This window comes from Cotesia typhae, unplaced genomic scaffold (assembly GCF_013202065.1).
Source record: "Cotesia typhae breed Kobodo isofemale line unplaced genomic scaffold, CoteBio_Ctyphae contig_26, whole genome shotgun sequence".
Classification (NCBI taxonomy): Eukaryota; Metazoa; Arthropoda; class Insecta; order Hymenoptera; family Braconidae; genus Cotesia; species Cotesia typhae.
In genome coordinates this window covers 828,858-849,862 of record NW_027423732.1, presented here as the reverse complement: position 1 = coordinate 849,862, position 21,005 = coordinate 828,858, and the positions used below count along the sequence as shown (strand labels likewise).

Here is a 21,005-nt window from a genome sequence, read left to right as displayed (position 1 = left end):
ATAAATTCTGACAAACTTATAAAATTCCACGTCCGTCAGTGACGTGGCTCTGATTTTGACACATCACATTCACATAAACATCACTGTTCACTGCACACAGTCACAGCACGATCATTCACAACAGTTCCACGCACCGCACAGTGTTAAAAATATTTTAATAAAAGATATTTAATAAATTGTGACTTAAAATAATAAATTTAAATTATAAATTTTTAAGAAATAAATTTATTAATTAAAAATGAAGTGCCTAGCTATTTTGTGCGTAGTTCTTGGAGTCGTAAGTGGAATTAGAGCAGAAAAATGTGACAAGCCAGAGGTTACTGCTACGGCATATGTAACCCAGGATGCGACTGTCCTTACGAACGTGGCGTTTACTACCCAGTTCACTCTCAAGTGCAGCAACGGAGTCAAGGATATTTCACTCTATGCTGAGTGCGAAGGAAAAACTCTACCCGCTGTTCGACTCAGTGCTGATAATAAATACCAGGTAAATACTTTAAAATTAAGATAAAAATTAATTACATTAAAGTTTGCAGTCAATAGAAAATTTTTTAATTTTATATTACAACAAAATTATTTTTAGAAAATTGCTTTTGTAATTTTTTTAAATTTATAAATCTTAATTTTTTTTTGCCATAATTTATTTGTTAAAAAAAATTCTAAAAATTATTAAATATCTGGTAAATTTATTTTCATTAAAAATTAAATTAGCCGACATTTAAGAATTTTTTGAAATTTTTTTTTGAAAAAATTTCACTTGAAAAATTAAAAAAAAAAATTGTCACATGTAAAAAACTTGAAAAAAATTTAAGTGCAATTTTTTATAAATATCTTTTTAGTTGAAATTTAATGACATTAAAGTTAGCAATCACTAGAGAATTTTTTAATTTTATTTAAAAAAAAAATTAGTTCCAAAAAATTATTTTAAAAAAATTGGATTTTTAATTTTTTTAAATTTCTAAATCTCAATTTTTCTTCCTAATTTTTTTTGCCATTTATTTGTTAAAAAAATTTTAAAAATTATGAAATATCTGCTAAATTTATTTTCATTTTAATTTAATTAATAAAAATAATCAAAAACTTTTAGACGTCTGCTAACTTCAGTTTTATAAATTAAGTTAGCCATCTAAAAATTTTTAGAATTTTTTTTATTGAAAAATTATTGAAAAAAAAATAAAAGAAAAAATTTCACATGTAGAAAATTTAAAAAATTACACATGCAATTTTTTAAAAATATTTTTTTGTTAAAATTTAATTGTTAAAAAAAATTAAAAATATTAAAAATGTCGGCTAACTTTATTATTATTTAAAATTAAGTTAGTCGACATTTAAAAATTTTAATAATTTATTTTATTGAAAAATTATTTAAAAAATAATTAAAAGAAAAAATTACACATGCAATTTTTTTTAATAGTCTTTTTTTTTTTAAGTTGTAAATTTGGCTGTAAAAAAATTCAGGAATTTTTTTCAAGACATTCTGAAACAAAAAGATCATTTTAGAATAATTTTTTAATCTTAGAAAATTTTAAAATCAACAAATTCCAATTTTCAAATTTTTTTTACATCAAAAATGTCAATCCAAAAAAATTACTGTCTTAAATATTTTAATCTTAAAAATTTTTTTAAGATATTTAATTTAAAAAATTCTCAAAATTTTTTTTTTTACCAAAAAAATTCTAAATTTAAATTTTAGTCCAAAAAAATTTTTATACAAAATTTAAATCTCAAAAATTTTATTAAATTTAAAAATTGGAAAATTTTTATTTCTAAAATTTAATAAACTAAATTCTACAAAATTTTAATAAAATTTTAAATATATTTTTAAATTAAATTTTTTTATAAAAAAATCAAATTTTTAAAAAAATTAAAAAAATCTTGCAGGTATCCTGGACGGAAGACATAAAGAAAGTCCATTCCGGCAACTACGAAGTCAAACTGTACGACGAAGAAAGTTACGCAGCAATCAGAAAAGCACACCGCAACAACGAAGACCCGTCATCCGTGAAGCCACTCGCCGTGGTGACAGTGACCAACCCAGGAGTGTACCAGGGTCCTTGGATCAACTCCGAGCTTCTAGCAGTAGCTCTTGCCGCTCTTGTTTCTTACGCAGCTTTTTCTGCCAAGTCAAAGCTCCTCGCCTAGTTCCAGATTTAAATCAAATATTTTTTATTTATAAAATTTTAATATTTAAATAAATTAACATTTAATTACAAATTAATTTTCATTTATTAAATTATTAATCATACAAAAATCTAATAAATATCCACAGGCGCGGGATTCCCGAACAAAAACTCCCACGAATCCGGGAACTTGACCTTCTTAGCGTCGAAGCCAAAAGCCAGCCATCTGTTGAGGTACTCAAGAACTGCGACCGCGTCAGGAACGTTGTCGCCCTCTGAGCAGAACCGCAGAATTACAACCGAGGGAATCCCCTGGTTTGATAAAAATTTGTGCAATTTTAAGGCGAAACCTCCTCCGGAAATTTCAAAGCCATCGTGACCTAATTCGTCTTTTGATGCTTCAAGCTCCAGAAAATCCAGACTGGAAAAAATTTCTCCGCAGTTGGGAGATGCCAGGAAACGCATTGGTTCCGTGCGGATCTGGATGTCTGACCTGGTATGGGCCCAAGCGCTGGTTAGGATCACCACCTACGAGAAAAATTATCAGAACTGACCTCTAGCGGAGTAATTTAGTAACTCTGTGAAATTTAAAAAAAAAAAATTGAACATTTTTTTTTTTTCAAATTTCTTGAAAAATTAATCTCTTTGATTGGAAAAATAAAGATTTTTGAGAAAAAAATTTTTTTTCATTGAAGAAATGAATAAAAATCGAAAAATTCCTCATAATGGTGATTTTTGCAAAAACAAAGAATTTGAAGCTTCGGGGCACTATGAAAAAAAAAAAAATCGCAGCGCTTTGAATTTTTCAGGGATTTTAGGGGACACTTGGAGGTTGAAAAATTACTGACGATATCCTTTGTTCATCCATTTTATCCAAAGTTATACCAAGTTATCCAAATATCCTTAATTATGCGAATTTTTGTCGTTTTTTCAGTTAAAGTTTTCAATTGAAAAAAAATTTTTTTGACAAAAGCTATTCACGGTATCTTATAGAGAATATCGTGTAATTTTCAAAACCGTACTTGGATTTCCTATACGATCATTATTTCCAGAGTTATTGATTGGTAAAGTGAAAAAGTACTTTTTTGCTTTGACTGACGATAACTCCGCGGCAAATCATCGTACAGGCTTTTTGATTACGTCAAATTGAAGGGCATTAAATTTTCTAAAAAAGCTTTTCAGCGAAATAATGGAAAAAAATTTTTTTAAAGCCCGTAGACCTTTTTTAAGACGAGAAAAAATTTGTAAAATTTTTTTTTTTGTAGTTTTCTTAGGATTTCTCCAGACCCGAACATGATAAAAATTTTTCATGGTCATATCTGAAAAACTAGACACTTGGAGCTACAATTATGCTTTTTTTTTTTTTGCTGTACGATCATTTTCCTCGGAGTTACAGCTCGTTGAAAATCACCCAAAAATTTCAAATTTTTCTTGTTCAAAGTTCTAATAAAAAAGTAGTTAAAAATTTAATTTTTTACAAGAAATATTTCCAATAATTTTTTTATAGAATATATTATAAATTACAAGTCATACCTTTGAAATTCCATGATCTGCGACAAATTTTCCCAAATCCTGGAAAAACCCTTGAAGATTCTTGACCGCAGGCGACCGGATCTGCAAGGCGACTAGCTTCTTGCTCTCCTGGACGTAAAAATCCGCGCTGGTGCAGAGATTTGAAGAGTCTTTGATGTAAGGATCCGCTCCAAGGATCGGAATGAAACAGCAATTTGCGACATGACCGATTTTCTTCATCTTCTGGCTGGTTATCAGCAAGTCAATCGCTAATTGCGCGACATTTCCCACCGCAACTGCTGGCAGCAACAGGATAAAGTCCTGGAGGTTTACTTCCGTGGTTAGTTTTATCATTTTCTGCCGGGGTTTATATTTTTGTCACTTGCGAGGGAGATGAACAGGCAGTTTATTTACTTTTGAACTAACCTGCAAGTTTTGAAGGCTAAAGTTGTTGTTGCAAGCAAAATTATCTATTATATCGGCTTGTGGTAAGTCTGAGTGTGGGTAAGTTTAAAAGATTTAAGCCATCTAGTGGCGAAATTGTTAAACTTGTTTTGGCGGTAAAATTTAAATTTAAATATAAAAAATTAAAATGTAGATATTTTAATTAATTAAAAATACAATTAAAAAAAAAAAATTATTTCTAAAATAAATTAAAAATAAAATTTTTTTTTTTTAATTTGTTTAATAAAATATGAAAATTAATAATTTAGAAGATATTTAATAATTTTTCTAACAAATTATGGCAAAAAAAAATTAAATTATAGAAAATTTAATAAATTAAAAATACAATTAAAAAAAAATTTTTTTCTTTACAAATTTATTAAATAAAATATCAAAATTAATAATTTAAGAGATATTTAATAATTTTAAGTATTTTTGTGACAAATTATAGCAAAAAAAAATTAGAAAAAAAATAATTGATGTGTAGAAAATTTACCAAATTAAAAACGCAGTTTTTTAAAAATAATTTAATAATAATTTATTACACTTACAGAACCGCCGATATATTATCTATCACTGTATATAAACATACTTACATCTTCCATTGTCTCTGTACACATAAAGTACCTTCAGTGCGTATAACCTAAAAACGTCTAAAAGTAAATAAATAAAAGTTGAATGACAATTGAAATAAAAAGTAATAATAAAACAATAAGCATAAATAATGAAAAAATTATTAAAGTCTAAGCATAAAATAACAATAACAGCTCTTGTGTAAATAGTGTACATAAAAAAAAATTTGTTTATAAAAATTGAACTTTGAATAATTAAAAATTTCCAGAGAATTAATTAATTTATTAATTTATAATTAACTAATAATAGTAATATAAAAATACTTACAAAATGAATCCATCGCTGAGACACCGGTACGAAGGACAATTGCACAAATACACGAATGCCATGAAAGGGTGGCAGTTCAGGTGGTTCATCCTCAGCCCGGAGACTGGCGAGCTACACTACTTCCTCAGCGAGGCTGAGAAAAACCAGCGGCCTAGGTGCTCTATTTATTTAGCTGGAGCTGTCATTGCTCCTAGTGATGAAGATTCTAATACTTTTACTGTCAATTCTGCTACTGGTGAGTCATTTTTTATTTTTTTATCACATTAAATTTAAAGCTGTCACTTGACAATTTTTTAATTTTATTTAACAAAAAAATTATTTTTAAAAAATTGCATTTTTAATTTATTAAAATTTCTACATGTCATTTTTGTTTTTGCCATAATTTATTTGTTATGAAATTCTTAAAATTATTATACGCTAAATTAATTTTTATTAAATTTAGCTGTCACTTCACAATGGTTTTAATTTTCTTTAACAAATAAATTATAGCAAAAAAAAAAATTATTTAAAAAATAGACTTGTGCTACTAAAAGATCTTTTTCTTTACATAAAATGCTTCAAATTTTAAATTTTTTCCATATAAAAGTAAGATAACTCTTCTTTAATATCAGTTATGCATTAAAAATTCAATTTTCATTAATTAATATTATTTATTTAAGGACGCAGTAATTGCTGCCAAAAAAATGAACATGCTTGTATTACTGCGAATGTTTTCAATAATCCGCAGTAATATAAGCACTTCTATTTGTATGAATTTCTACCAATTACTAAGGGTGTAAAATAATCCATATATTCTAAATTAAAAAGAAAATATTGCCTGTCAATTGACAGTTCAAGTTGCCTTCAAATTGCTCTTAGTTAAAAATAAATTATAAACAGAAATTGATAAAAAATAAAACAAATAATGTGATTTTTACTTGTATACAACCTTAGTGTGTTTTTACAAGGAGAGGGTGGGGATTATTTTTTTACTTCCACTTTTGTCTCTCATCTATTCTTACTATGTTTTTATACATTAGTAACTACCACATTTATTTCCTTCTTTTCCCTCACCCTCTCGGTGAGGTAGATTTCTACCCCACCTTAATGCGTTCGAGGTAGCGGCTGTGGCCGACTTACAGGTACTGTACGCATTTGCCTGTGCCTGCCCATTTAAGCTTTAGCACAGTGACCAAGGAAAACCACAGAAAACCTGATTAGTACAGTTCGGCTACTAGAGCGACCCTCAGCGGTTGTTATTGAAATCAATTTTCTAACAACCGCTGGGGCTCGAACCCGCGCCTATCGGCACGATATCCGCACAGACTAACGCATTAGTCCGCATGGCTATCGCGGCCGACTAAAATAAAACAAATAAATTAAAGTTGATAAAAAATACAAGCGGTCATTATAATAAAGAATTTGTTGTGTTAAATTAAGCAGAAAAACTTTAAAACCAAGAAATTTTCATTAAATTAAGTCAATGTAACTTTATTCAAAATTTTTTCTGATTGATTTAAAAAAATTCAAAATGATTTTTTTTAAATCAAGATTTGTGCTTCTTCGACAAAGCTCATTTTTTTAATTACTATAAAAACTCTGGTTGTTATGTTATACATCACTATTCCGGTGATTATTATTAATTGATATGAATTGAAATTACTTGAGGAGTACGTTATAATCCAGTCATTTTATTAAACAAATAATTATCTTTCAAACGTATTTTATTAATTTCTTATATGATCCCGAAGTTGTTTATCATTGAATTTGATCGTTAGTAATAGGCACGCAGTAATTGCCACGCAGTAATAGAGACAAGCTCCTTTTATGCCCGCAGTAATACATCCATATGAACTTTTTTTTTTTAAATGCTTATTATTTAATGAAAATATTAGTTTATCGTACTCTTGATTTTTTTTTTTTTTTTGAGTCAATAATGAGTCAAACTTTGGTTTAAAAAAAAAAAATTATTGTTATTTTTGAAAAATTTAATAATAATACTTTTGAAGTAAGACCTACCGAAAAAAACCGCAGTAATACCCACACTTACCCTAATTAATAAAAAATTCTAGGTGATATGATAAAATTAAGAGCAACAGACGCCCGAGCGCGGCAAGAATGGGTCGACAAATTGCGAGCAGTTACTGAAATGTACACAAGAGCGATAGCTAGCAGCCACCCGCCATTGCCGCCTCGAGAGCACTCTTCAACCACCACCAGGACTCCAGTAGACAAGCTCGAGGTTCTTGACGCGTTCGCCAATTGCCGGGAACAACTGACCAAGGTCGAGAAGCAGAACCAGGCTCTGGTGAACGCGATCGAAACTTCCGAGTTCCATCTGGACCCCGACCTCCTGGTGCTCAAGGCTCTTGTACAATCTACTGTTACTACTTTAAATCAATGTTTAAATATTCTGTACAAATAATTTATTATTAATTAAGGACTTGCTACGTTATTAATTTTTAGGAGATAATTAATATATAAAAAAATTTTGGAAAAATTCATATTAATTAAAGTAGCTTTTGAATAATTTTTTTTTTTTTAGTTATTTTTTTAAAGGCCTATTAAATTTTATAGAATTTTGTTTTTTAATCGTGTTTTCATCGAATTTAAGGGCGAAATAAAAATATGATGAGTGAAAAAGTTAAAATAAATAAAGAAAAATTTGTAAAATTGATAATTAGAAAAAAAAAATTTTTAATTACTTTTATTTTAACGATTTTATTGTAAAAAAACGAAGTTTTCAAACTTGGACGACAAAATGGCCGTATGGTGTAAAAACAAAATGGTGGATGCGCGCGAAGGATTTAAATTTATTTGGCGCGAAGATTTGAAAATTAAAAAAAAAGGAATTAAATTACAAAAATTTTCAAATTTCAAAGTTTGCGCGCGAATTTGCCATTTTATAAAACCGCCGCCATTTTGTCTACAACAGACTAGAAACAATATTCTACTGATTAATTAGATATTTAACCCTTAAAAAAAAAAAAAAAAAAAAAAAAAAAAATTATGAATTAAAAAAAAATGTATACCTAAAGATTTACTTAACAATTACCAGTACCCTAAAAAAAAAATTTTTGTAAAAAATTTTTTCTATAGCTAAAAAAATAATAAGCAGCTACTGATTTTAGAAATAAAAAAAAATTCCAAGCATATCAATAAAAATTAAAATAGTTTCCCCTCGAAAACATTCCTGTTAAAAATTTTTTGTAAAACTTTCCTATGGAAAAATTACATAGCCTAAATGCACTTGTAAAATAGACGAATAATTTATATTTTTTTTTTATAGCAAATTTTATAGTGTAATAAATAAACTTAAAAACTTAAATTGTAAATTATAAAAAAAGTTATTTTGTTAAAAAAAAAAAATTACTTCCTTGAGCGGATGCCGATGAAAAAAGGAAAAGGAGGCTGCTACATCAATGCCAAGGCTTTCTAAGTAGGTGAAGGTGAACGAGATCCGATTTACTTTTAAATCTGTTCATTTTTCATTTATACTAAGAGCGTAAGATTAGCGAGTCGGTTATTAACTTGTTCGCTCATAGTATTACTTGCAAGTTTTATGTTGATTAGTTTATTATTTATGTGGAAAAAATGGAGGAACCACCGACTTATACCTGCAGAAAATTAATTTCTTTGTATATCGATGATTCGGAAAAAGAAAACAACAAAATTTGTGGATTTCATCTGACACGCTCCCCTTGGGATCCTTATCCTTGGATTAGTTATGTCGAACCTAGAAGCATTGCGGATAAATCTGGCCTTAGGTAATTATTTTATTATTTTTTTTTGTAATTTAATAATTTTTTGTAGATAAGTCAGCCTTTAGATTGTAATTTTTTAAATAAAATTTAATTTTGTTACTGCGCATGCACTGGAACGGTTCCTGCGCAGGAACAGTTCCCGCGCATGTGTCGGAACAGATTCTGCGCAGGTAATATAGTAATTTGTGATCTATAAGTTGCTCTTTAGATTGTAAATTTATAAATAAAATGTAATTTTACAACTGCGCAGGCGTTGGAACAGTTCTTGCGCATGCGTCGGAACCGATTCTGCGCAAGTAATATAGTAATTTTTCGAAGATATTGTTCTTTAGATTGTAATTTTAAATACAAAATTTAATTTTGGTATTGCGCAGGCTGGAACAGTTTCTGCGCATGCGTTGGAACTGTTCCTGCGCATCTATTGGAACAGATTCTGCGCAGGTATAGTGACAATTTTTTTTTTTTACGATTTGACTTCCCGATTGTAATTTAAAAATAAAATTTAATTTTATAACTGCGCATACGCAGGAACTGTTCCAAAAAAATGAAAATACTAAAGTTGATATATGTTGTATCAAAAATTAGGTTTATTAATGATAATTAATCATAAAATTAAATTCCAGAGCTGGAGATTGCCTATTAGACATAAACAATGCAAACATAGTTGGCCTCCGGGTAAAAGAAATCGCATCCTTGATAAAACGCGAGCCTGGAGAGACGATAAATTTGCAAATATGGCGTCACTGCGCAGAAACAGCTGACGAGACTCCAGAATTTGGCGTTGCAGTGTCAGGCCCTCTGCCGACTTTGGCAAGAAAGTTAGCCAAGGCAGTTTCTGGAACCGTGAAGGCCCTGGAGTGTCCAATTTGCCTGGAGACGGCCTCGGCTCCAGTATCTCAGTGCGTGCACGGGCACATATTGTGCTCGAATTGCCGCCAAAAAACTCCGCGCTGCCCCATCTGCAGGATCAGGTTAGGCCAAGGTCGTTGCCTCGTCGCGGATCAGATCCAACGGAACATCCGCGACGCCTACGAGGAAGACATCTCGAGATTGATTGCCCGAGCGACGGCCAACGGAGAGGCGGTAAATTCGTCACTCAGAGAAAAATTGTTCGGAAAAACGGTTGGTAAGGACTCTGCCGGTAAGAAAAATCACTCTACATTACCGGCTGCGATGAAGACGCGACTCGCGCGCCTCCTAGGCGGGTTCGACAAAGCTGCGTCTGCGGACAATTTGGCTACAGAAGATTCTAAATATCTGAGCCCATCAGCGCCCTCACCTGCTTTTCGGCGGCTCGGGGAACTATTCACTGGTGACAGAACTAAATCTGCGAGCACTGGAGAACTGCGTGCTGATTTGTCTGGTTCCGAGAACCACAAGGCCCGAGAACCTCAATTAAGAAAGTTTTATACAAACTCTGGGTACTTAAGTGTTCCTGCCCCCTCGACGCCATGTTGGGGTGGTTCTATGGATTCTGTCATAAACTCTTTTCCCTGTCCGTTGAGTTCCAAGGTCACGTGCTACGAACCGGTTAACTGTGAAAATTTTATTGAACATTTGGGAAAAAATCATCAAGTTGTTCAGGTTCATTTCTTTGGGCCTAAAGTTACTATACCTGTTCCTCTTAAGTTCCAATATGAAACTCTTTTTATTATCCACTGTTCTAATGATTTATTTTTCTTCCATGTAAGTATTTTTTTAAATAAAACAGTAGTTTATAGTTTAGTTTTATCATTAATCGTTGATAAATCTTCAATTTACAACCAAAAATTCACTAGAACAAACTCTGCGCATACGCAGGACCTGTTTCATAGCAGGAACAGTTATTGCGCCTGCGCAGCACTTGTTCGAGTACTAAGAACAGATTTTACGTAGGCGCAGACCCTGTTCCAGTACTAAAAATTGACTCTGCACATGCGCAAGACATGTTCCAACGTTAAAATAGGCTTTGCGAATGCGTAAGACTTGTTCTGTTGCTAAGAACAGATTTTATGCATGCGCAGAGCCTGTTCCAACATTAAAAATAGCCTCTGCACATGCGCAGAACCTGTTCCAACGTTAAAATATGGTTTGCGCATGCGTAAGACTTGTTCTACTGCTAAGAACGGATTTCACGTATACGCAGAGCCTGTTCCAACATTTAAAATAGCCTTTGCGCATGCGCAAAGGCTGTTCCAATGCTTTTTAAGTAGAAAATGTTAAAATAAACAATTTTTTATGCAGTACGAAGAAGAAACAGCTTGGGTAACAAGTGTATCAACTAAAGGAGAGTGGATTCTCCAAGGCAGAAGTTCTGAGAACACAGAAATAAAACTCAAACGCCGGATTAACAGAATAGAAACCACAAGGCCAGAACTTGCAGACCAAGCACCAATCCCGCAGGCTTTTAATATTGTGGTTCTTGATATCGAGTTGCTTATCTCTCCATCAGAGGGCTTGGATATCTAACCAACAATTAAGAACCAGTTGAGGGTTAACAAGTGCTTTATTTCGTATACAAAAGTAAAAAAATTATCAATAATTACCGACTAATCATCACAATACAATTACTGGCTTAAATGTAATTATACATTAAATAATTGAGCATTAACTCAGTTCATTAAATAATGATAATAAAAATAATTATAATTAAGTATATAATTGTATAACATAAATTCTCAGAGGCCACAGTAAGCCGTTTATTACAACAATTGTATTTGTTTTTTCTTATTAATATAATCAACAGTTTTTAAGGCACATATGGTTTTTTATATTTGTATAATTTGTATGTGTAAATTCCAAATTTTTCATTATCACTGGAACAATTTGGTTTATTTATAACAAAAATTTAAGAAATAATTTTTTTGATGTGTAATTTTTTTAAATTCATTTTTTTTGCTTAAACTGCAAAGTAAAATTATCCTCAAGTCAAGTAATATAAAAAAATATTTTTTAAGAAAAATATATCATTTCACCGAAATAAAAATGCGAGTCTCAAGTACCCCAGGTACAAATTTTTCTTTTTAATTTGTGTTTTAATGATGTGGAAACTTTATGGAACTTGAAATTGTTGAGTAGAAATTTTTTTTATTGAAAAAAAAAAAGTTTTAAATGGAATTTTTTCCATGAAAAAAAAATCAGAAAATTTTCACCTGGAAAATTAAGTTTTTTTCACGCACAGAAAAAATTCTTATAGAAATTTTTTTTAATTTCACACGGAAAAATTATCTATCACAAAAAAATAAATTAGAAATTGATAAAAAAATAAATTTCTACGTTCTGTAAAAATTATTTTGTCAACATGGTAAAAATTTTAACATAACAATTTTTTTAGGGAACGTAGTTATTTTTCTAATACCTGCATGGTAAAAATTAAATTAATTTTACAGCGCTGTATAAAAATAATTCACATGGTAAAAATTACTTGGAAATTCTTACCATGCAAAAAATAGTAAAATTTGTTGGATTGTTCTAACATGGTAAAAATGTGAACAAATAAATTTTTCCTAAACATTATTTTTCAATATTTGCATGGTAAAAATTGCAATCTTAAAAATCATGTCAACCTCAAAATTTTGACCATTTACATAAAAAAAAAAATTTCATGGTAAAATCTCGCATAAAAATTTTTCCATGCAAAAAAATAAAATTTTTTCAGTTTTATTATAAATTTAACATGGTAAAAATTTTAACATAGTTATTTTTCAATATTTATATAGTAAAAATTCATTTAAAAATTTTTACCATGTTGCCTAGAAAAATTCTCACGGTAAAAATTTTCTCATAAAAATTTTTTCCATGTAAAAAAATTTTTTTTTCTTTTTTTTTTCTCTTTTGACAAATCACTACTCAACCAAAAAACTATAGTCAAAATCAGTGTAAAAATAGCTCCTAAAGCCTCTTAATTCGTAAAATAACCACATTAATCATGACCAAAAGAATTATTAGTATTCTGAATTTCCTTCATATAAGGATAAAAAAAAGCGTGATCTCCAGTGAGCGCAGCTCTTCCAGCCAGAATATTAAAAGCGCTTTCCAAAACAGCCTTAGCGATTTCCTTGGAAGGCAACCTAATATTCAAGCTGACGTACTGGTCCCTGGCAATAGCGTGTTTCTTCCCGGGAGGGGGCTGAGGCATCAAGGACCCGAAAGAGAGAAACGATTGGAATCCATTGATAGCGTTGGTATTGCTGGTGTTGACGTTGTGAGAAGTAGAGATCTTCTTGATCTTGCGTTTCTTCCCACGAGAAGCTAAAGTCTCTTCTTCCTTCTCCATGTCGCGCTTTGGACAACTGCAGACCCGAACCTCGATGGTACGACGTCCGACGATTTCCCGAGTCTCGGTCTCCAGGGTGAAGACTAACTGAGTCGCGCGACGGTTCATTCCAGTGGAGCAGCTGTTTTTGCAGTAGAACATAAAGTCCAGACTAACGTAAGTGCAACCGGGTTGGGGAGTTCCCAGAGGAATTGTCACCGAGCTGTGTCCGTTTATCTCCTCGTAGCAGCTACGTGGGTGCATGCAACGCACTACTTGCTTCAGGATCATCATTGGCATGTTCCGGTTCGCTGGGCTGTCTGTTCCGATGTGGTTGTGGCACCGCAGAACTGGGTCTCCTCGGTACCGGTCTTCTGCGTAGACTAAGGTTGTACGCAGGTACAAATTGTCCACTGGCGGTGACCAGTGGAACCTTAATGGCTGCCGTTGTTCCATGTCAATGTAAATTTTTTTCAGGATTTGCGAGAACTGTGACAAAAGAAGCAATTAGTGACATTACGATTTTATTTTGAATAAAAATATGTGAACTATTGACATTTTTAAAGATATAAGCTCATCCTGATATTACACTCATTACGAGCTTTCATTTGAGTACCCACATCAATTTTTCATATATTTCATATATTTATATATATCATATATATGTATATATGAAAAATATATCAAAAATGCATGTGGGTACTCAAATGAAAGCTCTTGATGAGTGTAACATCAAGGTCAGCTTAGATCTTCAAAAATATCAATTATAAAAATATGACCTTGTATCTCGTGAATCATTGACATTTTTTAAAATATAAGCTCATCCCGATGTTAAACTCATGAAGACCTTTTATTTGAGTACCCACATCAATTTTTCATATATTTATATATTAATATATATCATATATATGTATATATGAAAAATATATCAAAAATGCATGTGGGTACTCAAATGAAAGCTCTTGATGAGTGTAACATCAAGACGAGCTCATATCTTTAAAAACGTCAATATTTAAGAAAGTACAGTGCAATTTAACAAAAATTATGATTTTATTTTTTTAAATATATTTTAAATTAAAATTGTCCAATTTTTTGTTTTACATTATATTAATCAATCTTTTGAGAAACAAAATTAATGCTTCAAAATAATATTTTCTCAAGTTTAATAATTAATTTAAATCGACAAAGTCAATCATCCGGATACACCAATTATTGACAGGCTGATAAATCGATTGATCCAACTATTGACATACCGTTGCACCAATTATTGACACCCTTAATGCTTACGCGTCACCATTCACCTGATCTAAATACAATAAGTAAAGTCTGATTCGAGAGATTACAGCGCCGTATGAACTCACCTGTCAATATCAGACCCAGCCTATATTTTGTGTACCAATTATTGACATCAATTATTTTATAATTAATAACCATTCAGTTGAATGTAAATATTCGATATTGTTAATTTTTAATACTTAATTTATTTATTAAAAAAAAATGTTTAATTTGATTAGTTTAAAAAATAATTAAAAATCAGCTGTTAATTTGAGTGCTTGCCTAACCAAAATAGTTAACATATTTTACGCTGACGCGTTTCAGAATACTAGAGTAAACTTTATTATTTTAATTAATCAATATCATATATTTTTCTCAACTATTAATTTTTTTTAATTCCTAAATTAGTGAGTGTATAAAAAAATTAATTGTTATTAATATTGTAGATAATTAAATAAGATTTAAAATAAAATAGGCTGTCAATAATTGGATCCCTGTCACTAATTGGTACTTTTACCTAACTAATTATTTAGTTTATGTAAATAAAACTTACTACACTACTTTTTCCTCTACCCTGGGGTATAAATATCTCGAAATTAAATTTCCCTGGAAATTCATCAATAATCGGTGCCGAGGACACCGGACCAAATTGCAGCGGGTCAATCGCTAGACCCGCTCCAGGATTGTTCATTTCCTGGGCAGGATTCAATTGGTATTTCTTCTCCATTACTTCTTGCTCTTCATCTTCCAGAATCGGTAAATTTGATAAATCTCTAAAGAATCAAAAAAAAAAAAAAATCAATTTTTATTGTTGCATAAAATTTTTTTTTTTTATTTAATTATTTAAATTTATAAATTAATTTTTTTTTTTTTAAATTAAGAAAAGAATTTGAAAATTTTACATGTTTTATTATTTATTAAAAAAAAAAAAAAATTTTAATAATTAAAATTTATAAAAAAAAAAAAATTAAAAAATTCAACTTTTAATTTTATTTATTAAAAATATTTTTTAAGTAAATAATTTTTTAATTATCTAATCAATTGCTCTAAAATTTTTAATCAAAATATTTTAACAACACCTATTAATTTTTATTATTATTATTTTATTGTTATGATTGTGAATTGTAACGACCTTGAATATATTTTCTTTGTTGAGAACGAAAATATGGCTGACATTTTTATAGAAAAAAAATAAATAAAAAACAATAAACAAAATAATAACAATACTTCAAATTTTTAATTATTTTTTCTCAAATAAAATTTTCAATAAAAAAATTTTTTAATTTTTTAAACAAAAAAAAATAAACAATTTTATATATATATATATATATATATATATATATATATATATATATATTTTTTTTTTTTTTTATTTCAAAAAAAAAAAAGCTAAAAAAATAATTGAGAAAAAATAAAATTTTTTAGAGAAAAAAAATAGCAAAAATTTGAGTTTATAAAAAAATGATGAAATAAAATTAAATGGCAGTAAAGTCGCCATAAAACCATGATGAAAACTTACACGTGAGAGCCAATTTCCTCGAAGACAGTGGCATCAAAGAGATCCGACTCCTGGGAGGCTGTGTAATTTATCGTGGTACACATCCCGGATTGTTGAGTAATTTTTAATTGATAAAATATTGCGAATTTTAGCAATAATAATTTTTTTAACAGCTGTACGAAACTGGCGTCATTTGCACTTCACTTTCCCCCGTAAACAACAGTGTCGGCCATTTTTGAAGCGCACTCCCGGAGTCCCGGCACTTGTTGCGTACGACGGCTTACACCTTGCATCCTTTCACTCAAAAAAAAAAAAAAAAATTAAAAAATTAATTTAACTCAATTAAAGGTAAAACTAGTTAATAAAAAAATTTTTTTCAAAAAAAAAATTATTTTAAAAAAATTGCATTTTTAATTTTTTTTTTGGCAATAATTTATTATAAAATTTTTGAAATTATTGAATATGTGCTACATTAATTTAATGAAAAATAAATAAATTAAAATTGACAAATAAAAATTTTTAAAAATAAAAAATGTAATTTTTTTTTAATTATTTTTTTTTTAAAATCTGTTTGCTAAAAAAAAAAATTAAATATTTACCAAGTGACAGCAAAAAAATTGACATGTAAAAATTATAACTTAAGTTGACAGATATTAAAAATTTTTTTGGAATTTTATAGCAATTTAATTAAAAAGTTTCACATAAAAATTATAAGTGAAAATTTTTAGAAGCATTTTTTTTATTGTAATTAATTTGTTAAAAAAATTTGTAAAATTGACAGCTGACCGAATGATATACATTTGAAAATACAAAAATAGAGTCGCCATCTAGTGAATTGTACATAAATTAGAAAATAATTTTTTTCTGTAGATGGCGACTCTGTGTTTGTCTTTTTAGCTAAATAAATATTTCACAAAATTATCGTTACATAAAAATACTTAATAATATAACCTCAATTAACTTAATCACAAGGTAAAGTATTAATTATTATTAAATTGTTAATTAATAAAATAATGACATTAAATTTAGCTGTCATTTTAATAATTTTAAAAATTTTTATTTGTCAATTTAAAGAAATTTTTTTTTTGACATAATTTATTTTTTATTGAATTAAACATTTTTTGTAATTTTCTTTAATAAATAAATTATGGTAAACAAAAATTATTAAAAAAATGTAGAAATGTAATAAAATTAAAAATGCAATTTTTTAGAACAAATTTTTTTATTCAAAAAAATTAAAAAATTGATGGAAATTAATCTAGCACATATTTAATAATTTTAAAAATTTTTTAACAAATAAAATATGAAAAAAAAAAGTGACATCTAGAAATTAAAAAAAAAAATAAAAAATACAATTTTTTGGAAAAAATATTTTTGTTCAATAAAATTATAAAATTGTCAAGTAACAATTAGATTAAATTAAATTAATTTTTAAATCTTATTTAACAAAATAATTATTTTTAAAAAATTGAATTTTTTATTTTTACATGTTAATTTTTTTGTTATAATTTATTTTGTAAAAAAAAAATAAAAAAAATTATAAAAAATCTGCTAAATTAATTTTTATTAAATTTTTAACAGTCACTTAATAATTTTTAAATTTTATTTAACAAAAAAATTATTAAAAAAATTAAAATTTTTAATTTGTATTTAAATTTCTACTTAAAATTTTTTATCTAATTTTTTTTTGTTAAAAAAAAAAATTATTAAATATCTTCAGAATAAATTTAAATAATAAAATAAATTTAAAAAATAAAATAAATAAAAATACAAAAATTAATTTAAATAATAAAATTAAAAAAAACCATTTTTCAGAATGTCGTGGTTAAGTAAACGCATCTTGTCATCAATGACACCCTGGCTGCCTCAAGTAACCCAAGCGCGTACCTTCGACATGTACCACGCGGACAAGCGAGCCAAGGGTCGACTAGTGAGACGTTACGGGTACAAAGACACTTTAAACGCTCGAGGACTGTTGCCTCGTGAGAGTGAGCTCAAAGTGAAAGAGCTGCCAGTGTACCGTCCAAAGGACCACTGGAACCAGAGGCGAGCTCTGTTTGGCCAGAACGACTACATTGACATCCTCGGCAATGACGATCTCCATCCCACCAGGATCCTCTACAACGTTCCGGCTTGGTTAAGAGGCGTCAAAGGCAACGAGTACCAAGTTCTGCTGAGGAAGAAGCGGATCTGGTCCAAGGGGATCTTCCCCATCGCCAGACCCACTCGCTGGCACAGTATGAAAAAACAAATAAACTTCTTGTACAAGTTTCTTAATTTCAAGTGTAAGAATAAGACATTTTAATTTTTTTTCTTTTTTTTTTTTTCAATACTTAGAATTATAAATAAAATTTTGATTTATTAAATAATTAATTTTGTTGAATGAGAGTGTTTTTAAATATTTTTAAAATTTTTAATTTTAAAAATTTTTTTTTCTAATTTCTTGAAAAATTAATCTCTTTAATTGGAAAAATAAAGATTTTTGAGAAAAAAATTTTTCTTCATTGAAGAAATGAATAAAAATCGAAAAATTCCTCATAATAGTGATTTTTGCAAAAACAAAGAATTCAAAGCTTCGAGGTACTATGAAAAAAAAATCCCAGCGCTTTGAATTTTTCAGGGGTTTTAGGGGACTCTTGGAAGTTGAAAAATTAACGACGATATCCTTTGTTCATCCATTTTATCCAAAGTTATACCAAGTTATCCAAATATCCTTAATTATGCGAATTTTTGTCGTTTTTTCAGTTAAAATTTTCAATTGAAAAAAAATTTTTTTGACAAAAGCTATTCACGGTATCTTATAGAGAATATCGTGTAGTTTTCAAAACCGTCCTTCGATTTCCTATACGATCATTATTTCCAGCGTTATTGATTGTCAAATTGAAAAAGTACTTTTTTGATTTGACTGACGATAACTCCGCGGCAAATCATCGTACAGGCTTTTTGATTACGTCAAATTGAAGGGCATTAAATTTTCTAAAAAAGCTTTTCAGCGAAACAATGGAAAAAAATTTTTTTGAAGCCCGTAGACCTTTTTTAAGACGAGAAAAAATTTGGAAAATTTTTTTTTTGTACTTTTCTTAGGATTTCTCCAGACCCGAACATGATAAAAAATTTTCATGGTCATATCTGAAAACTAGACACTTGGAGCTACAATTTGCGTTTTTTTTTTTTTACTGTACGATCATTTTCCTCGGAGTTACAGCTCGTTGAAAATCATCCAAAAATTTCGATTTTTTTTTTATATTCCTTAATTTTTGTGACTAGTGTATTATATATATATATATATATATATATATATATATATATATATATATATATATATATATATATATATATATATATATATATATATATATATATATATATATATATATATATATATATATATATATATATATATATATATATATATATATATATATATATTTGAGATATAAGCTCATCTTCAGGTTACACTCATCAAGAGCTTTCATTTGAGTACCCACATGCATTTTTGATATATTTTTTATATATACATATATATAATATATATAAATATATAAAATATATGAAAAATTGATGTGGGTACTCAAATGAAAGGTCTCAATGAGTGTAATGTCAGGATGAGCTCAGATCTTTAAAAATGTCAATTCTTCACAAGATACAAGGTCATTTTCTTACATACATAGATTACAACAATTTGGAATATAAAATATTGAATTTATTTATCAGTAATAAATTCTCACAGTGATAATTGTAATTAATTTTTATTATTATTATATAATTAGACTCCTTGTTAATGTATTTATAAAATAAAAAAAAAATTACTGCACGAAGATATATACATAAATGTAAAAAAAAATCACGCAGTAAAAAAATTATATTGCAAATATCAAGTGACAAATTTAAAAAAAATTTTCTAAATTATTAAAAAAAATTTTTTTTAAATAAAAAAAAATTTTATTGAAATAAATTTGTGGTAAAAAAAAATTAATTTTTTTAAATTTTGTCACTTGATATATAAGTACAATTAAAAAAAAATATTTCTCCTAACGTTTGAGTATTATTTAATTTAATATATTATAATTAATATTATTATTATAATAATAAAACTTTCCAATGATTTAAAAACAATTTAACGGACACTTACAACAAAATCACTAGCGTCCAAATTTAATATTTTTTTATTATACAATATCGGTTATTGAAATTCCTATTATTTTATTACGAATTTATAATAATAATTATTATTATTTTTATTTTTATAATTATTATTATTATTTAAATATAATTACAACAAAACTAGGCCCCTAGAAATAAAACGGAGAAATAGATTTATATTTTAAAAATATTTATCGAGGCTTTTAAAAGTATGGCAACAACAAATAGTCTCTGCTGATCAGTAATACTGTCTTCGGAGCGTACATATATATAAATATTTGTAATATTTATAAATCATCATTTTAGTCAATTTTTATTAAATTTATAAAGCACGATCAAGGTAAAGGCACCAATTAGTGACAGGGATCCAATTATTGACAGCCTATTTTATTTTAAATCTTATTTAATTATCTACAATATTAATAACAATTAATTTTTTTATACACTCACTAATTTAGGAATTAAAAAAAATTAATAGTTGAGAAAAATATATGATATTGATTAATTAAAATAATAAAGTTTACTCTAGTATTCTGAAACGCGTCAGCGTAAAATATGTTAACAATTTTGGTTAGGCAAGCACTCAAATTAACAGCTGATTTTTAATTATTTTTTAAACTAATCAAATTAAACATTTTTTTTTAATAAATAAATTAAGTATTAAAAATTAACAATATCGAATATTTACATTCAACTGAATGGTTATTAATTATAAAATAATTGGTGTCAATAATTGGTACACAAAATATAGGCTGGATCTGATATTGACAGGTGAGTTTATACGGCGCTGTAATCTCTCGAATCAGACTTTACTTATTGTATTTAGATCAGGTGAATGGTGACGCGTAAGCATTGAGGGTGTCAATAATTGGTGCAACGGTATGTCAATAGTTGGATCAATCGATTTATCAGCCCGTCAATAATTGGTGTATCCGGATGATTGACTTTGTCGATTTAAATTAATTATTAAACTTGAGAAAATATTATTTTAAAACATTAATTTTGTTTCTCAAAAGATTGATTAATATAATGTAAAACAAAAAATTGGACAATTTTAATTTAAAATATGTTTAAAAAAATAAAATCATAATTTTTGTTAAATTGCACTGTACTTTCTTAAATATTGACGTTTTTAA

The 21,005-nt window shown here is 28.1% G+C and overlaps 6 protein-coding genes across 6 annotated transcripts; 4 read left to right on the top strand and 2 right to left on the bottom strand.

The window, feature by feature from the left end:
- The first annotated feature begins 91 nt into the window (after window positions 1-91).
- On the top strand, window positions 92-2,214 carry Tapdelta (Translocon-associated protein delta). Its single transcript, XM_074240143.1, has 2 exons — window positions 92-487; window positions 1,882-2,214. The coding sequence occupies exons 1-2, from the start codon at window positions 239-241 to the stop codon at window positions 2,140-2,142; spliced, it is 510 nt and encodes a 169-aa protein (XP_074096244.1). The 5' UTR covers window positions 92-238; the 3' UTR covers window positions 2,143-2,214.
- LOC141525591 (proteasome assembly chaperone 2) lies at window positions 2,203-5,028 on the bottom strand. Its single transcript, XM_074240141.1, has 4 exons — window positions 4,977-5,028; window positions 4,673-4,729; window positions 3,654-4,058; window positions 2,203-2,648 (listed from the first exon to the last, which is right to left on the bottom strand). Exons 3-4 carry the CDS (start codon window positions 3,984-3,986, stop codon window positions 2,253-2,255), a joined length of 729 nt encoding a protein of 242 aa, XP_074096242.1. The 5' UTR covers window positions 3,987-4,058; window positions 4,673-4,729; window positions 4,977-5,028; the 3' UTR covers window positions 2,203-2,252.
- Window positions 4,736-7,984, top strand: LOC141525593 (oxysterol-binding protein-related protein 11). Its single transcript, XM_074240142.1, has 2 exons — window positions 4,736-5,211; window positions 7,028-7,984. The coding sequence occupies exons 1-2, from the start codon at window positions 4,980-4,982 to the stop codon at window positions 7,378-7,380; spliced, it is 585 nt and encodes a 194-aa protein (XP_074096243.1). The 5' UTR covers window positions 4,736-4,979; the 3' UTR covers window positions 7,381-7,984.
- A 144-nt stretch (window positions 7,985-8,128) lies between these two features.
- On the top strand, window positions 8,129-11,167 carry LOC141525589 (uncharacterized). The gene is made up of 3 exons (XM_074240139.1): window positions 8,129-8,722; window positions 9,343-10,405; window positions 10,943-11,167. The coding sequence occupies exons 1-3, from the start codon at window positions 8,550-8,552 to the stop codon at window positions 11,165-11,167; spliced, it is 1,461 nt and encodes a 486-aa protein (XP_074096240.1). The 5' UTR covers window positions 8,129-8,549.
- Window positions 11,168-11,341: 174 nt separating this feature from the next.
- Window positions 11,342-16,465, bottom strand: P53 (p53). Its single transcript, XM_074240140.1, has 4 exons — window positions 16,326-16,465; window positions 15,748-16,026; window positions 14,782-15,001; window positions 11,342-13,442 (listed from the first exon to the last, which is right to left on the bottom strand). Exons 2-4 carry the CDS (start codon window positions 15,828-15,830, stop codon window positions 12,621-12,623), a joined length of 1,125 nt encoding a protein of 374 aa, XP_074096241.1. The 5' UTR covers window positions 15,831-16,026; window positions 16,326-16,465; the 3' UTR covers window positions 11,342-12,620.
- A 144-nt stretch (window positions 16,466-16,609) lies between these two features.
- Window positions 16,610-18,194, top strand: Mrpl51 (mitochondrial ribosomal protein L51). The gene is made up of 2 exons (XM_074240144.1): window positions 16,610-16,698; window positions 17,542-18,194. Exon 2 carries the CDS (start codon window positions 17,543-17,545, stop codon window positions 18,029-18,031), a length of 489 nt encoding a protein of 162 aa, XP_074096245.1. The 5' UTR covers window positions 16,610-16,698; window position 17,542; the 3' UTR covers window positions 18,032-18,194.
- Window positions 18,195-21,005: the final 2,811 nt, after the last annotated feature.

Coding starts and splice junctions, on each gene's coding strand:
- Tapdelta (XM_074240143.1), top strand. CDS start 239: ATGAAGTGCCTAGCTATTTTGTGCGTAGTTCTTGGAGTCGTAAGTGGA. Junction 488..1,881: donor GTGCTGATAATAAATACCAG/GTAAATACTTTA, acceptor AAAATCTTGCAG/GTATCCTGGACGGAAGACAT.
- LOC141525591 (XM_074240141.1), bottom strand. CDS start 3,986: ATGATAAAACTAACCACGGAAGTAAACCTCCAGGACTTTATCCTGTTG. Junction 2,649..3,653: donor CAGATCATGGAATTTCAAAG/GTATGACTTGTA, acceptor TTTTTCTCGTAG/GTGGTGATCCTAACCAGCGC.
- LOC141525593 (XM_074240142.1), top strand. CDS start 4,980: ATGAATCCATCGCTGAGACACCGGTACGAAGGACAATTGCACAAATAC. Junction 5,212..7,027: donor TACTGTCAATTCTGCTACTG/GTGAGTCATTTT, acceptor AAAAAATTCTAG/GTGATATGATAAAATTAAGA.
- LOC141525589 (XM_074240139.1), top strand. CDS start 8,550: ATGGAGGAACCACCGACTTATACCTGCAGAAAATTAATTTCTTTGTAT. Junction 8,723..9,342: donor GCGGATAAATCTGGCCTTAG/GTAATTATTTTA, acceptor ATTAAATTCCAG/AGCTGGAGATTGCCTATTAG. Junction 10,406..10,942: donor ATGATTTATTTTTCTTCCAT/GTAAGTATTTTT, acceptor TTTTTTATGCAG/TACGAAGAAGAAACAGCTTG.
- P53 (XM_074240140.1), bottom strand. CDS start 15,830: ATGTGTACCACGATAAATTACACAGCCTCCCAGGAGTCGGATCTCTTT. Junction 15,002..15,747: donor GAGGAAATTGGCTCTCACGT/GTAAGTTTTCAT, acceptor TTGATTCTTTAG/AGATTTATCAAATTTACCGA. Junction 13,443..14,781: donor GTAGAGGAAAAAGTAGTGTA/GTAAGTTTTATT, acceptor CTTTTGTCACAG/TTCTCGCAAATCCTGAAAAA.
- Mrpl51 (XM_074240144.1), top strand. CDS start 17,543: ATGTCGTGGTTAAGTAAACGCATCTTGTCATCAATGACACCCTGGCTG.